This window comes from Medicago sativa, chromosome 7 (genome assembly GCF_051527215.1).
Source record: "Medicago sativa cultivar Bolivia chromosome 7, Bolivia_mono, whole genome shotgun sequence".
NCBI lineage: Eukaryota > Viridiplantae > Streptophyta > Magnoliopsida > Fabales > Fabaceae > Medicago > Medicago sativa.
The window spans coordinates 82,287,430-82,302,500 of NC_140755.1; the positions used below are offsets into that span (position 1 = coordinate 82,287,430).

The window sequence follows — 15,071 nt, forward strand, 5'->3', positions numbered from 1 at the left end:
TATACAAGCAGAATTAAAATAAGCTTACAAGCTGTTAATCTAACTCTAACAAACATTTAAGGCAGTACACAAGAGACTCTTCAAGTTGAGGATTCATTTGCCATTTCTATTAACAAGATCAAAAGTACCAAATTAACATGTAGTTATCATCCACTGAAATACAAGTTTAGAGGCAAAGAGAACATACAAGACCAGAAGATAGGGAACAAACACAATGAGAATTAGAGAAAAATTACAAATTACAAATTACATCATCCCTACCAACATCATCTTCATCCTTCAAACCTTCATCACCCCAACCCGGATCTTCTTCTAAACCCTTTACCATCTTCAATTCTTTTCAATTCCAAAACTGACTCAAACACCAAATCATTCATTCCTTTCCTATTGAAACCCATTTAGAATCAACCCAAATTTTTTTGGATTAAACCAGATTGAGTTTTAGATCTTTCAAGAGAATTTCAGCATTTCATAGTAAATCACATCCATATGGTAAATGTTTTGCAAGATAATTTGATTTCATTTTCAGCATCAACAAGTATTCCTCTTTTTGTTATTCTGAAAGTTTAAAGCTTTTCAACAATTTACTTTCATGATGATTCACAACAAGTAATAACATGATTTGTTGAAGGAATTTGATTAAGTGTAGAATAAGATGAAATTGTTGATGGAATTTGATGATTCACAATAAGTAATAACATAAATTCACAAGAACTTGATGATGAAATTTGATTTCAGTGTTATTATTAGTACCAATAACATACTTACTTTATTAAAGGAATTTGATTTTGTTGTTTTCATTATGATGGTTATCAAGATGAAATTTAATTACTGGAAAGAAGAAGAGCAGAATGTATCAACGAAGAAGAAGGAAGTGTGAGTGGAGAGAGAGTAAAAAGAGGAGAAGGAATAAATGGGGTGGGTGCCACAAAGAAACAAAAACAATTAAAAATCAATTTTCATTTTTTTTTCTTTTCTCTAAACCGGTTGCCAACTGCCACCTGCCTTTGAAAAGGGGACTTTCCCATGATGGGATAAAACTCCCCGTTCCCAGACTAAATGCCACCATCTATCTATCTATCTACACCTCTATCCTTCAATGTTATACTACTCGAATCATTTTAAGATTGAGATTTTTTCTAATGTTCCTTAAGATTCGATTTTAACAATGCTATTCTATGCTCTCTTTTTAAAAAGAAAGATATGCTCTATCTATAGACAATGCTCCCTTTTTAAAAAGAAAGATATGCTCTATCTATAGACAACTTTGTCGAATCTATGGTTTCTTCATCTTTTCAATTTTTCTAAATTTTCCTTTTTCTAGATCGAAAAAAGAAATTAAAGGTTTGATTGATGCGCATGATAGGATATCAATAGGATATGATAAAAAGTTGGATAATGATAGAATATGATAATGACATAATAAACATCTATCATATCATGTGTTTGGTTCACACATGATAAAAAATATGATAGTATTATTTTATCATATCATGTGTTTGGTGCACACTTGACATAATGTTGACTCTTTATGGATTAAAATTACAAAGGAGATATAGGATAGGATTAGTAATAGGTTTAATTTATCATATCTTATTGGTGCACCAAACAACAGATATAGATAGGATAAGATATTGTTATCATATCTTGTCTCTCTATCCTGCGCACCAAACAGGATCTAATTTGATTGGTTGAATCGAATGATTAAAATAAATAAATATAGTTTCTTTTTGAGAAAAATAAGTAAATATAGTTGAAACTTCATAGACAATTAATAGAGATGATAATTTTTTTGTAAAATAATACAAGAGGTTAATTAAGTTTTTTGTCCCTATAAATATCTGCAGTTTTGTTTTTAGTCCCTATAAAAACAAATCACACTTTTTAGTCCCTACAAAATTTTCCGTTAGTGTTTTTAGTCCCTGTTAAATTAAAATTTGTTTAATTATGCTTAAACTTTTAAATTTTTGAAAGATTTTTTACAGACATGTTCATAACATCGTGAGACACTCTTTTATAAAATCTTTTAGTTTTTTAACATGTAATGAATTAAATATGAATTTTTCTAAAAGCCAAATTTCAAGATTATATTAATGAAAATTTGGACCTAATAATAAAATTTTGAGTTACTTTTTTTCGGAGAAACTTTGTATAATGTTCTAAATACAACAACAACCAAACATTTATCCCACTAAGTGGGGTCGGCTACATGGATCAAATGACGTCATAGTGTTCTATCAAAAACCATATTTGGATCCAACTCATTAACCTCTAAATCTTTTCTAATGGTTTCTCTAACGGTTTTCTTAGGTCTTCCTTTACCTCTTTTAACCTGACTCTCCTCCATTTGATCTACTCTTCTTACAACGGCATCTACGGGTCTTCTCTCTACATGTTCAAACCATCTAAGCCTATTTTCTACCAACTTTTCTACTATAGGTGCTACCCCCACTCTCTCTCTAATGGTGTCATTCCTAATCATATCATGTCTAGTCTTACCACTCATCCAACGCAACATCCTCATCTCCGCTACGCTTACTTTACTCTCGTGTTGGCTCTTAACCGCCCAACACTCCGTACCATACATCATTGTCGGACTGACTGATGTCCGGTAGAACTTTCCTTTCAGCTTAAGTGGTACTTTCTTATCGCACAAAACACCTGAGGCTCTTCTCCATTTCAACCACCCAACTTGAATACGATGATGTACATCAGCTTCTATTTCGCCGTCATTTTGTACTATAGACCCAAGATATCTAAACTGTGTAACTTGGGGTATGATATGATCTCCAACTTTCACCTCCAAGGTAGACCCACTTCTCCTTTTGCTGAAGTTACATTATATATACTCCGTCTTTCTTCTACTCAGGCGGAAGCCATACGCTTCTAAGGCTTGCCTCCAAGTCTCTAGCCTCCCGTTTAACTCCTCTCTCGACTCACCAAGCAAGACTACATCATCTACAAAAAGCATACATCTCGGTGTTAACTCTTGGATGTGTTCCGTCAGTACATCCAAAACTAAAGTAAAAAGATAAGGACTTAGGGTTGACCCTTGGTGCAGTCATATTGTTATGGGAAAATCTACGGTATCTCCATCCTGCGTCCTCACACTAGTCGAAGCCCCATCATACATATCCTGGATAGCTCTAATATAGGCAATCCTCACCCCTTTCTTCTCCAGGGCTTTCCACAAAATCTCTCTAGGTACTCTATCATACGCCTTCTCCAAAATCTCTCTGGGTATAATGTTCTAAATAAGTATGTAAAAAATATGTTAAAAATTTAAAAGTTTAAGCACAATTAAGCAAATTTTAATTTTACAAGGACTAAAGTATGTGTTGGTCCCTATTAAATTAAAATTTGTTTAATTATACTTAAAATTTTATATTTTTAAATGATTTTTAACATACATGTTAAGAACATTATAATAATCTCTTTTATAAAAAATTAGAATTTTTTAACATGTAATGAATTAAATATAATTTTTTTTAAAAACCAAAAATTCAAGATAAAACTAACGAAAATTTGGACATAAAAATAAAATTTTGAGCTAACTTATTGCGGCGGAACATTTTATAATGTTTTTTTTGTGATGTCCGGGGTTCGAACCGCGGACCTTGCATATATTATGCATTGTCCTTACCAGCTTAGCTAAGCTCATGGGATTTTATAATGTTTTAAACAAGTATGTAAAAAATCATTAAAAAATTTAAAATTTTAAGTATAATTAAACAAATTTTAATTTAACAGGGACTAAAAACACTAACGAAAAATTTTGTAGGGACTAACAAGTGTGATTTATTTTTATAAGGATTAAAAACAAAACTACAGATATTCATAGGGACCAAAAAGTTAATTAACCTTAATACAAATAAGAATCATTTGTTCAGTACGAGCGTTTTTGACATCACAAAAACGTATATTTATTTTAGCTTCGTATACCTGTAGTTGTGCTAATAATGTAGTTCTTCTTTTATTACTCATGCCTCGTTAACAAGTTTTAGTTGTATCTTTTTTTCATAAATTATGTTCACTTCATTGTATCTATCACATTGTGAATGGAAAAAGGTATATACGTGTAATTGGCAACAATTTCTCAGTTTTTTTTACTCGAAGAATTGTTTCATGACATTCAATCCCAAATCACGTTCTCATTGTCTTTTGCATTCACAAAGTAGATCTAGCCATGAGGCAACCCGTTATTCCCTCGATGATTTTTGAAGATGCTCGAAGACTTCTTTAAAAAAAAAAACTCATTGTACTGACATGACTTAAAAATGTAACCTTAGTGTGGAGCATAATAACCCTCTTTTGTAGTATTTTTTTTGGCAACTATATGTCATTCTGCCACTTTACCCATATTGTCTCTCGGTTTGATTCTCACGTTTCTTCTTGTTACTCGTTCTTTGGGTTTGGGTTTTAAGCAATCAAAACACACAATCATCATGTGTTTTTCAAGGAGAATAAAATTCATTTCCCCTTCCTTTTTTTTCTTCTTTCCATGTTCACATTCTTATATCTCACTTTGGAGGCGGCTTCTTCAAGCCTTTAATAGCTCCTTTGTAGAACAACCGGTCACCGTCGAAATCCCAAGAAACATTTCGTACAGTGATCGGTTTGTCCACAACGGTACAACCTTCTCCATGAATCCAATAGAAAATTCAACAACAAAAAATCCGCTACTTATTTTCAGGATGCTGATACTGCTTCACACTCATATCATTGAGTAAGTGTTCATTATTTTTTTTAAAAAATAAAATACAATTTTATTTTTTATTTAATAATGATGAGCCTTCATCAACGCCATGATGTGTGCCACAGAACCAACTATAAACATCTAAAAATAAGGAATAAAATTCTTATTGTTGAACTTTCTGTTGCATTCATGGAGAAGGCTATGCGACTGAGCAAACATATTACCATAGGAAAAAAATTTGAAATTTTGAGAGTGGTCGGTTGCAGGGGCGGACTTGGACTGGGCACACTGTGGCAAGTGCCACACCAGTCCAGGCCCAATTATATTTTTTTTTTTAATTTTTAGCTAAATATTATGTTATATAAGTTAAATTTTGTAAGTTAATCACAACTGTATGGTGGTATCTAGTGGCAAACGTGCGCCCCTTTCATCAAGGGAACCTAGGTTCGATTCCTGCAATACACATTTTAGCTTTTTAACTTTTATTTTAACTATTAATACTATAAAAAATGCAAAAAGCAAGTGTTGAACCGCAACACCCGAAGTAAAATCGATTCATATATACCATTAATCTATACAATTGTTTTATGAATATTGTTGTGAGAAACAATATATAAGACAACCTGCAAAAAAAAATTGTGCCACACTGGTTTTGTGAGGCCAGGTCCGCCCCTGGTCGGTTGTCCTACAAATGAAGCTTTTAAAGTTGTTGAAGAAGCGGATTCCAAAGTGAGAAAGGGGAACAACAAGATGGAAAAGAGGAAGAGAAAGATGGATTTTAATATCTTTGCAAAACATAAGATTATGCATTTTGATTCTTAAAATCCCAAACTAAAGAACACTCTACAAGGAAAAATCTGAAAAAGTTTGTTGAGTATGAACTAGAGATGGTGACAATAGTCACCATAGAAAACACACACAAAAAAAATTATTACACTCCACAATTAGGTTGGATTTTCGAGTTTTTCATATGAAGTAAGTATTAGGTCTAAATTATTTTTGAATGATAATTGTTGGTATGTTCATTATTTATACTAGTATTTTCTTCCTTGTAGGATTCATATCATGAATATTTAACTTTGTCATCTTTTAACTCATTTGTAATACAAGATAGTAATTTTTTAGTAAATTATTTGATCATATTTTTTAAAGAGAGATGCTATTTATCAAGAAAAAATCATAGCGAATCCATCACGAAAGGCTTGAACGGTTAGATTTGGTCTTCATTGGAATACATGGGCGGCTAACAAGTAAAGAGGTGAAGGAAGGGTGTTAATCAAGTAGGTCGTGAAAGTCTCGTAATACAATTTGTCGGGACAAGTAGCATTTCTGTTTTTTAAAACACTTATATCGAAAAGACTAAAGTTTTGCTCTCTCTCTCTCTCTCTCTCTCTCTCTCTCTCTCTCTCTCTCTCTCTCTCTCTCTCTCTCTCTCTCTATATATATATATATATATATATATATATATATATATATATATATATATATGAGGCAGGATCCGTTAACACCAGGTGTAAGTCAAAATACTTACATCAAATCTCAACCCTTAATTTTAGTTAATCTAATGGCTTACAAGTGAGGCACTTGAGTTCCGCTTTTCCCTTTCACACGTGATAGTAGAAAAACAAAACAAATCGTGGAGATGTTGAGAGCCAGCCGCCGCCTGTGTTACAACAATGATGAATAACAACTTTTGTAGAGATCATGTCACTGCTATATATTCATTCAAAGAATTTATCAATTTTGCTTTTCGAGGTCGGACACGCCTCGGTTAGAGGTTTTGGCGTTATCTAGTCACAAACTATGAACCACTGACATGCCTAGATGTCCTACACGACACCTTCCATATAATTACTAGTTTCGTATTCTCAAATTATCGATGTCAACATGTTACTGTCTGTGTTTGGTGTTCAGTGTTCGTCCCCCAATATTAGAATAACAAATGATCATCCACAAGTGTAGGTCTGATCTTGTAAAAAATTCAGTGACTTTGTTATTGAATCTTTTTACAAAGTGACTTTGTTATCTTAATATTAGTGGAGTGATTGTTAGTAACAATACTAATTTTCACCTGTTAATAAGCTATGAAGCATAGACAAATACACTGATCACGATACCACGTGGACACCAATACTAATTTAAGAATACAAATCAATTAAATGTAATTACATGTGTCGGTGTCAGAACATGTCTCAACAAGAGGTTTTGGTGTTATCTAGAATAAAAACTATAAAACACGGACTATATGCGTAGGCGCCCTACACGACACCGATACATATAATTACTAGTGTCATATAACTAACAATGAACTAAATCAATTCGAAAGCAGAAGTAGAAAGAAAAGGAAAAGGCTTATTTCAATGAAATTGTTTGAGTAATCAAATAAGTCGAACTTTAGTTGAAAATTAAACATAAATGAGTTATTCTATGCATGGTTTGATTCGTTTAATTCATGAACCAACTCAATATATAAATGTATATAGTTCAATTTTCATTTTGAAATTGTTGGTTTACCTTGATGGTTTTAAAGTGTTACTTATACACTGATGGCTTGAGTTCAACATTCACAAATATCCGGTTATAAATCGGTTAGTAGGTTTGGTGCTTGATTCTATTTTTTACTATTTTTTTATATGGTTTTAACATTACTAATATCCTTCCCACCATTGTTTGTCTCTATTTTTATACAAATGCATTAATGTTATGTTATTCTGTATGATTATTGTTACTCAGAAAACACTAGTAGATGAGATTCAAATGGCTCAACATGATTAATTATTCGCTGGCTTTACCACGCTCAATATTGCATAACCAGCACCTAGTAGTCTTGTAAAATAAAATATGAGACAAACATAAAGAAAATCTATAGTTTTTCTCTTAAAGTCTCATAGTGAAAAGTATACTCTTTCAGTTCTCACACTCTCTTTTTCTCTTGTATAAAGAGTGCACCACTTAATTTGAAAGTTGACCAGATAGATGAGAAAAATGGATGAACTCAACAACTAACTAATTTGTTGCTTAGATTACATATATACAAGCAGAATTAAAATAAGCTTACAAGCTGTTAATCTAACTCTAACAAACATTTAAGGCAGTACACAAGAGACTCTTCAAGTTGAGGATTCATTTGCCATTTCTATTAACAAGATCAAAAGTACCAAATTAACATGTAGTTATCATCCACTGAAATACAAGTTTAGAGGCAAAGAGAACATACAAGACCAGAAGATAGGGAACAAACACAATGAGAATTAGAGAAAAAGTGCAACCTGTGAAATCTCAACTGAGTTTTGCTAAGGATAGTCCTTTTGGAGAGCATTGTTACTTCTTTCAAATTGTAATTGTTAAAAATAAAACCTACTAATAACACATTATAGATAAGGTTAGATTGACTCTGCATAGTGCAGAGGTGGTGGATCAGATCAAGTACACAATTCACAATTATTCTACTACATTCACTTTGCAGTTATTGAATTGTTGAAAGCCGCTAATTTTCCAACGCACGTTTAGCCTTCTTCAGTGCTGTCATGGCTGCAACTTGCTTTGTGTCTCTGTCTACAAATTTTTTCCTTGCCACTTCTGCTTGTCGAGTTTTATCTTTTAAGGATGAGTCAACCTCCGACATCCTTCTTTTCATATCGTCAAGCCGAGTATCTGCTTTCATCTTCTCCTGTTCACAAAATTTCAACTCTTCTCGTTTTTCAAGGAGCACGGACTGGAGATTAGTGACTTCTTCACTAAGCAAATTTCTTTTCTCATCAGATACAGCAAGCAAAGTCTCAATCTTCATACAGTCATCCCGGATGTTATCCAATCTCACTTTCTCCTCCTCCAAGAATTTACTGTGCTCCTCAAGAGTAGGCGAATTTTCCATGGACTTGTCAATTTCTGCCATGGACTTTGCAAGATTGATGAACTCCCATACATAGTCAGAAAATTGTTTACACTCAAATCCCAAACAATTTAACACTAAAAAAACGGCTTCTGCTGTATGTCTCATAGACTCGTGCTGGTGAAAATCCAAACCCTCCAGATCCTTGAGAAGTCCCTGTATTGTATATACCACCACCACTTCTCTATGTTTTTGTTCCTTTATCTTTTCACTTCCTGGTGTTCTATTGGGGCTTACAACATCCGTGGAAAGCTGGGTACATTGATTAGGAGTCTTGATGGTAAGGTCGTTGCATTCACTTTGACTATTAAGAGTACTTGTTTGTTTCGGAGCATCTATAGGATCAAATGATGGAAAAATACCTGTAATGATGGGTGACCAAAACCATGTGAATAATGCAAAGCCAAAGTGGACATTTTACAAACAAATTAGATCAGGAAACCTTACTAACAGCATAAAAATAGCTTAGGTGTGTAGGGGATATCAAACTCTGAGTTGGATGAAAGAAAATAAGGCGACCTAACCAACCCATTGGACAAGAACCTACAATAAGGTCAAGAGAATTTCCACATATGGCTTCTCTAGTAAACAAAATTTTCTAAGGACATGCATATACTACTATCAAAGTTCATTTATGCAATCAAGAGGAAAGATAAAATATATATGACATTAGCACAGTCAAATTCCTTAGGTTCAAATTAAGTTGATTGTAACTCAAGATGACATTTAATGTTGAATTGTCACAGATAACCGAGATAGACGCAAAACAAATGTAAGAGATGCATTTCCAATATGTTCAGCTATTATGACTTTGGTTCATTGCTCAAAAGAATAATGAAACTAAGTAAGGCAGTTAATTGCAAGGATCTGAGATTAGATGTATAAAGAAAAAGAGATAAATTTCAAAATGACATAACTTGTAGTTGGAAACAGAAGCAGGTAAATAAAGAAAAATATTGTTTACATCTTAAAAACCAGAAAAAAGAAAATAGTACCAAATGTTGCATCAGCAGAAAAAATGTCCCTTGGAAATACGCTTTGTTGACAACTGATCCTTGAGGGTGTTAAAAAACGAGATGATGGGTAAGCTTTGTCCTTAAGAGCCTCCGACGAGGCTAGGTTTATCGATTGTTGATCATCCTCAAACTCCATTTCTGGAAAACCGACAGGTTGTGAATTGGCTTCATATATTGGTGATCCTTCACTTCTTCCCTCTGGAATCTCAGATACAGCCACAGGTGAAGGATTTTCAAAATTGTCCGTTATTCTCGTCCTTTTGGTCGTTAATAGCAAATCACTTCCCTCAGCGAAGCCATTAGTCAGGTCGTTGCCAATGCTTGTGCTATTGACCAGTTCATCAGTGCTTGCATTATTGAGTAGTTCAACTTCCGACACACGGTAACCACAAGATCCAACACTCTGTTTAATATCAATTAGATTAGATGTATGCAAAATGACCGAAACAAATTCTACAGAGTGAGAGTCCATGAAATACAATATATTAAATGAAATTGATATACACAAACTACTAAAGAAATCAACACCCAACTACAATTACCACATTGATATATACAAACTACTAAACAAATCAACACCCAACTACAATTACCACATTAAAGAAATTACTTTTCGCATCTAACTTTGACATGTTATGTTTACCCTATTGTTGAAGTTGAAATTTGGGGTCTAACACATCCTTACAAAACCGGCTTGTAAGGCGAGGAATGTCTCCTCTTGATAAACTCTTATCAAGCGTCCTATCTAACCTATGTGGGACTAAATCCACCCCCTCAAAGATAAGCCAACACAAGGCAACTAGGGGCAGATCGCAATTAAGGTGGGATTACCAACACACCCCCTCACGCTCGGGGTGGGATTTCCAACACTTATTGATCACGACCACGACATGCTTCACCATCAACAGGATATCCAATTCACCCCCACCCACACATTTAATTCTTTTCAACAAGTTAAACATTGCAAATAGAGGACTAAGCTTGGCATGTGTTGAGTGTTGACATCATGTGTGTATAAGTTTGTGCATAAACAATCAAGTATTAGTTTCAGGTTTATAAAAAAGGTCCACAACCACAGTCTAGATTGTGACATCAAAGATTAAGTTTTCCGAACACGATTATGGTCATAATAGCCACACTTATGACTTAACAGCAATTCTTTGCAAAAACAACAATGAATACCAAGGATCACATCGTGTATGCGGTTTATAACCTTGGTTAGTGAGTGTAAAAACAGATAAGAATTTCACAATACACTACCAACAGTACATAAACAATGTAGTTGTACGGCGCCAAAATAAACCCTCATTTAGTACTAAACAAACATGAAATGCTTCACAAATCACAACACAAAGAACCCTCATTTGATATACCTGTTTAATGGGGCACGTAAAATAGTAATTAGCACCTTCCATCTCTCTTTTACAAACACCAGCACCACATTTACACTTAGGATACTTAACCAGAGAAGGCTGCAAATCTTTTTCATCATCACACCACTTCACAAAAGTACTACAAGGTGCACCCTAAAAACAGAAACACATAGTCAACAAAACATGGTAGTAATGACTAAAAATACAAACTCTAAGGTGTTAGTAACATACCCTTTTGATAGGACATACAAAGTACAACCTCCCTTTGTTTCTTTCACTATTAGAGATTCTAACATCACAAAAACCGTGACCGCAACGACAGTGTATTTGCTTGTTGGAAGACAAAGCAGATGAATGGTTATTGTTGTTGTTGTTGTTAGGACAATACATAGACCAGTGACCTTGTTGCTTACATTTGAAGCATGTATCAGTTAGCATACGTTGAACAAGGCTTGGATTTGGAGGGTAAGGAGTGGATTTTTCAGAGGTAGTTGGATGAAACCGAATTGATTTGTTGATTTGTTGTGGTGATTCACACCCCATTTCTTCTTCTTCTTCTTCTCTTCTTTTTCGTTTCTGATTGTTTTGTTGTTCTTCAACGGTAGGAAATGGAGAAGAGTGAGGATGGCTTTTGAGAGACGTTGGAATTGGTTTGATCATTATTATTTGAGAAATAGTAATAATAATAATAATAATAATAATAATAATAATAATAATAATAATAATAATAATAATAATAATAATAATAATAATAATAATAATAGATTTGATAAGAAAGAACAAACAAAGGAGAGGAATTTTATTGAACGCACTATTTTATTGCTGAAACTTAATATATTACAAAGGTATGCATGCCTTTATATAGGCTTCCAACACTTAATCACTAAGAAATCTAAACAGAGGCGGAAGGCATGCATGCCTTTATACGGGATTGGATTCCCTGCTGTAAATATAGTTACAGCAGGGTGCTGTAACAGCACAGAGCCGTCGGATCTGAATCGTGTGGTTAAGATGATGTGGAGTGATTTGACAACTGAGTTAATTTAGAGTGCATGATCTATTATCAACGGCTGAGATGCAAAACAGCGGCAAACAGCATGCTTTATTTACAGCAGGGAATCCAATCCCCCTTTATACAGGCTTCCAACACTTAATGACTAGGGCTTTGTTTGGGAGTTTGGAGGGGAGGGGAGAGTTTTAGAAAAAATGAATGAGCAAATGGAAGAAATAGAAGACATTGGAAGGAGAGGGTTTTTGAGGTTAATTTTTTACTCATAATAAAAAATCCCCCTCATTTGGGGGGAACTCAAAAATTGTATTGAGGGAGGGTTTTGGGGGTTATGGAGGGTTTATATGAATTTTTCAAATTCAATCTATGTTGTTATAATATTCTTAAAATTAAAAGTATATTAATCATAAGTATAGTTTATCATTATCTAAAAAACTGTTCTTTCAAAAAATGTGAATCTTTTGTCCATTTTTCTATATATTTCCAACCCCCCAAAACCCTCCCCTCCCTTCCCCTCCAAACTCTCAAACAAAGCCTAAGGTATGTTTGGAACAGTAGATAGACTAAGGAAATAAAGCACAAGAGAAAGAAAGTTTCTTGAAAGACGTGTTTCCATATGGCTTGGTTTCATGGTAATTGAGGAAAGAAAGTGTCGGTTTGGTGGGGTCCATGCTCTGAAACCTTTCCACCCCACTAAGCGAAGAAACATGGTGAATGCTTGCCCTATGATAAAATTACAAGAGAAATGCTAGCAACACTCTCTTTTGAGTATTTTCTCTAGCATTCACTCTTTTATTGGGTGAAATCAATGTATGTCCCACCACTTTATGTGGGTTCCATTTCTAAAGTGTAGGTCTCACATTAATTTCACCCAATAAGAGAGTGTGCTCAAAAGAGAATGTTGCTAACATGGTGAGGTTTAATATGGGAAAGAGAAGTTGTTTCCCACCATGGAAAAGCTAATTTTGATCATTAGATAAAGTAGAGAACATACTTTTATCATAGACACTCAACACCAGATTTTTTCCACACTCATCACTCAATAACAACATGCGACTGCTACTCCAAGTCTCTTTCTTCCTCTCATTCAATCCTTATCAGCCCAGAAAAATTGATTTTCCAAAACCATTCCCTTGTCACCGTCACTTCAATTTCAATGGAAAAATTTCACAATCAAAATGAAGAACCATGTATGAGGTAGTAAATCCCCTTTTCTCTAGGGACAAAATTTCCTTGGGCATGTGATTTTCTCTACAAATGACAAATTATTAAACATAAATAAATTTAAACATAACATCATAGAGAAAATTTCATTTAGAATTGAGGAAAAGATACAAGTTTTGTCAATGGGGTTTGAGTTTGTATCCAATTTGCTACCCAATACAAGATAAAAAAACCATTCATACAAAAATGCCATTAAGTTTGTTGCTTCTTTCTAATTACTGAAAAAACCACACCCAAATCCAATCCAATGTTTTTTTTCTCTCTTTATTTTTGAGATTCGTTTTGGGATTTTGGGATAAAAAAACCATTCATGAAGCCTTTGAGAATCTCAACTCTTTGAGAAAGAACAGATACGGGAAGGAGAGAAAGTAAAGAGAGTTGGGATAACTGCAAGTGGTGGGCCACTATGGAAAACAGCTGCAAGTGGTGGGCCACTATGGAAATCTGGTGTTGAGTGTCTATAATAAAAGTATGTTCTCTACTTTATCTAATGGTCAAAATTAGCTTTTCCATGGTGGGAAGCAACTTCCCTTTCCCATACTAAATGTCACCTACATTCCTCAAATTACAAAATGACCAAGCTTATTATCAATGCTATTTTTTTTCTTTAATTAATATGTTCCCCTGTCACTTAGATCTCCCATTTTTCAATCTAATTTATAATATAATATACTTATAAATTATTGCATGTTGGATCCCTAAAAAAAATATTGCTTGTTTTTAAGCACGTTACTTATTTATATGTATATAAATTTTATATATAAATACTTCAAATATTATATTATTATGTAGGGATATATATGTCAATTTATTAACTATATAACTATTTTTCCTTTCACTTTCTTTTCATCATCACTCAAACCAAACAACTAAAAAATCATCTCATTTTCTGCTTACTTTCTATACACTTTCATTCCTTTAACATTCTTTCCTTTTAATTTCTTTCCTTTAACTTTCTCTTCTGATCCAAACACACCTTAAGAAATCTAAACAGAGGCGGTGATAATGTACTAGAGGCAGTTCACTAGATTTTTCTACTCTTAATGAGTAAGAAAATATAATAGGTGGTGCTAGATTTTTCTAGTTTACTTGATGACTAAGAGTACTCCAAGTTTCTATACTCTTCTAAATGTTTCTTAATTTCTATCTTAGTAGTTAAGTAATAATGTTCAATTCTTTCAAAAAAAAGTAATAATGTTCAATTCAAACTTTGCAACTTAAGGCTGTGTTTGGATCTAGAGAAAGATTATGGAAAGATAGAAGAAGGTAAGAATGTGTGTGGAAAGATTGGTTTTCCACCCTTTGACAACACTTCAAAAGGAAGAGGAAAGAAAGTTTTGAGGTGGGACCCATACTCAAAATCTTTCCTCACTATTTTGGACGGAAAGATGTAGGAGCACCAACTTTTAGAGGAAAAAGTAAAAAATACCCTTGTTCTATTTTATATCAATCTTGGCGTGATGTTTTGAACAAAAAATTTAACAAATGTTAGGTAAATTAAACATTATTAATAAAATATATTTAAATGTGTAGATAGCATAATTAATTTAAAATAAACACATTTAGCTAGAACCTTTTAAGGTTATAATTGTCATTTTGCAAATATACATATCTTTCTTTCCTCTCACAATCTATTCACTTTCTTTTATACCAAACAACTAAAATAATCATCTCACTTTCTTCAACCATTCTTTCCTTCTACTATCTATCCTTTAACTTTATTTCCTTTAACTTTCTTTGCTAAACCAAACATAGCCTAAGTGGCAATCTTATCTCATAAGCCACATCATACTTCTAAAATTTTCTAGATTATGCTTGATTTAATTTTCTAACATTAAAATAAACCTTTCCTTGATGGGAT

At 33.4% G+C, this 15,071-nt stretch overlaps 1 protein-coding gene across 1 annotated transcript; it reads right to left on the bottom strand.

Moving 5' to 3' along the window:
• Window positions 1–7,805: 7,805 nt before the first annotated feature.
• On the bottom strand, window positions 7,806–11,808 carry LOC146909245 (uncharacterized). Its single transcript, XM_085730873.1, has 4 exons — window positions 11,209–11,808; window positions 10,978–11,130; window positions 9,584–10,007; window positions 7,806–8,950 (listed from the first exon to the last, which is right to left on the bottom strand). Exons 1-4 carry the CDS (start codon window positions 11,635–11,637, stop codon window positions 8,184–8,186), a joined length of 1,773 nt encoding a protein of 590 aa, XP_085586999.1. The 5' UTR covers window positions 11,638–11,808; the 3' UTR covers window positions 7,806–8,183.
• Window positions 11,809–15,071: the final 3,263 nt, after the last annotated feature.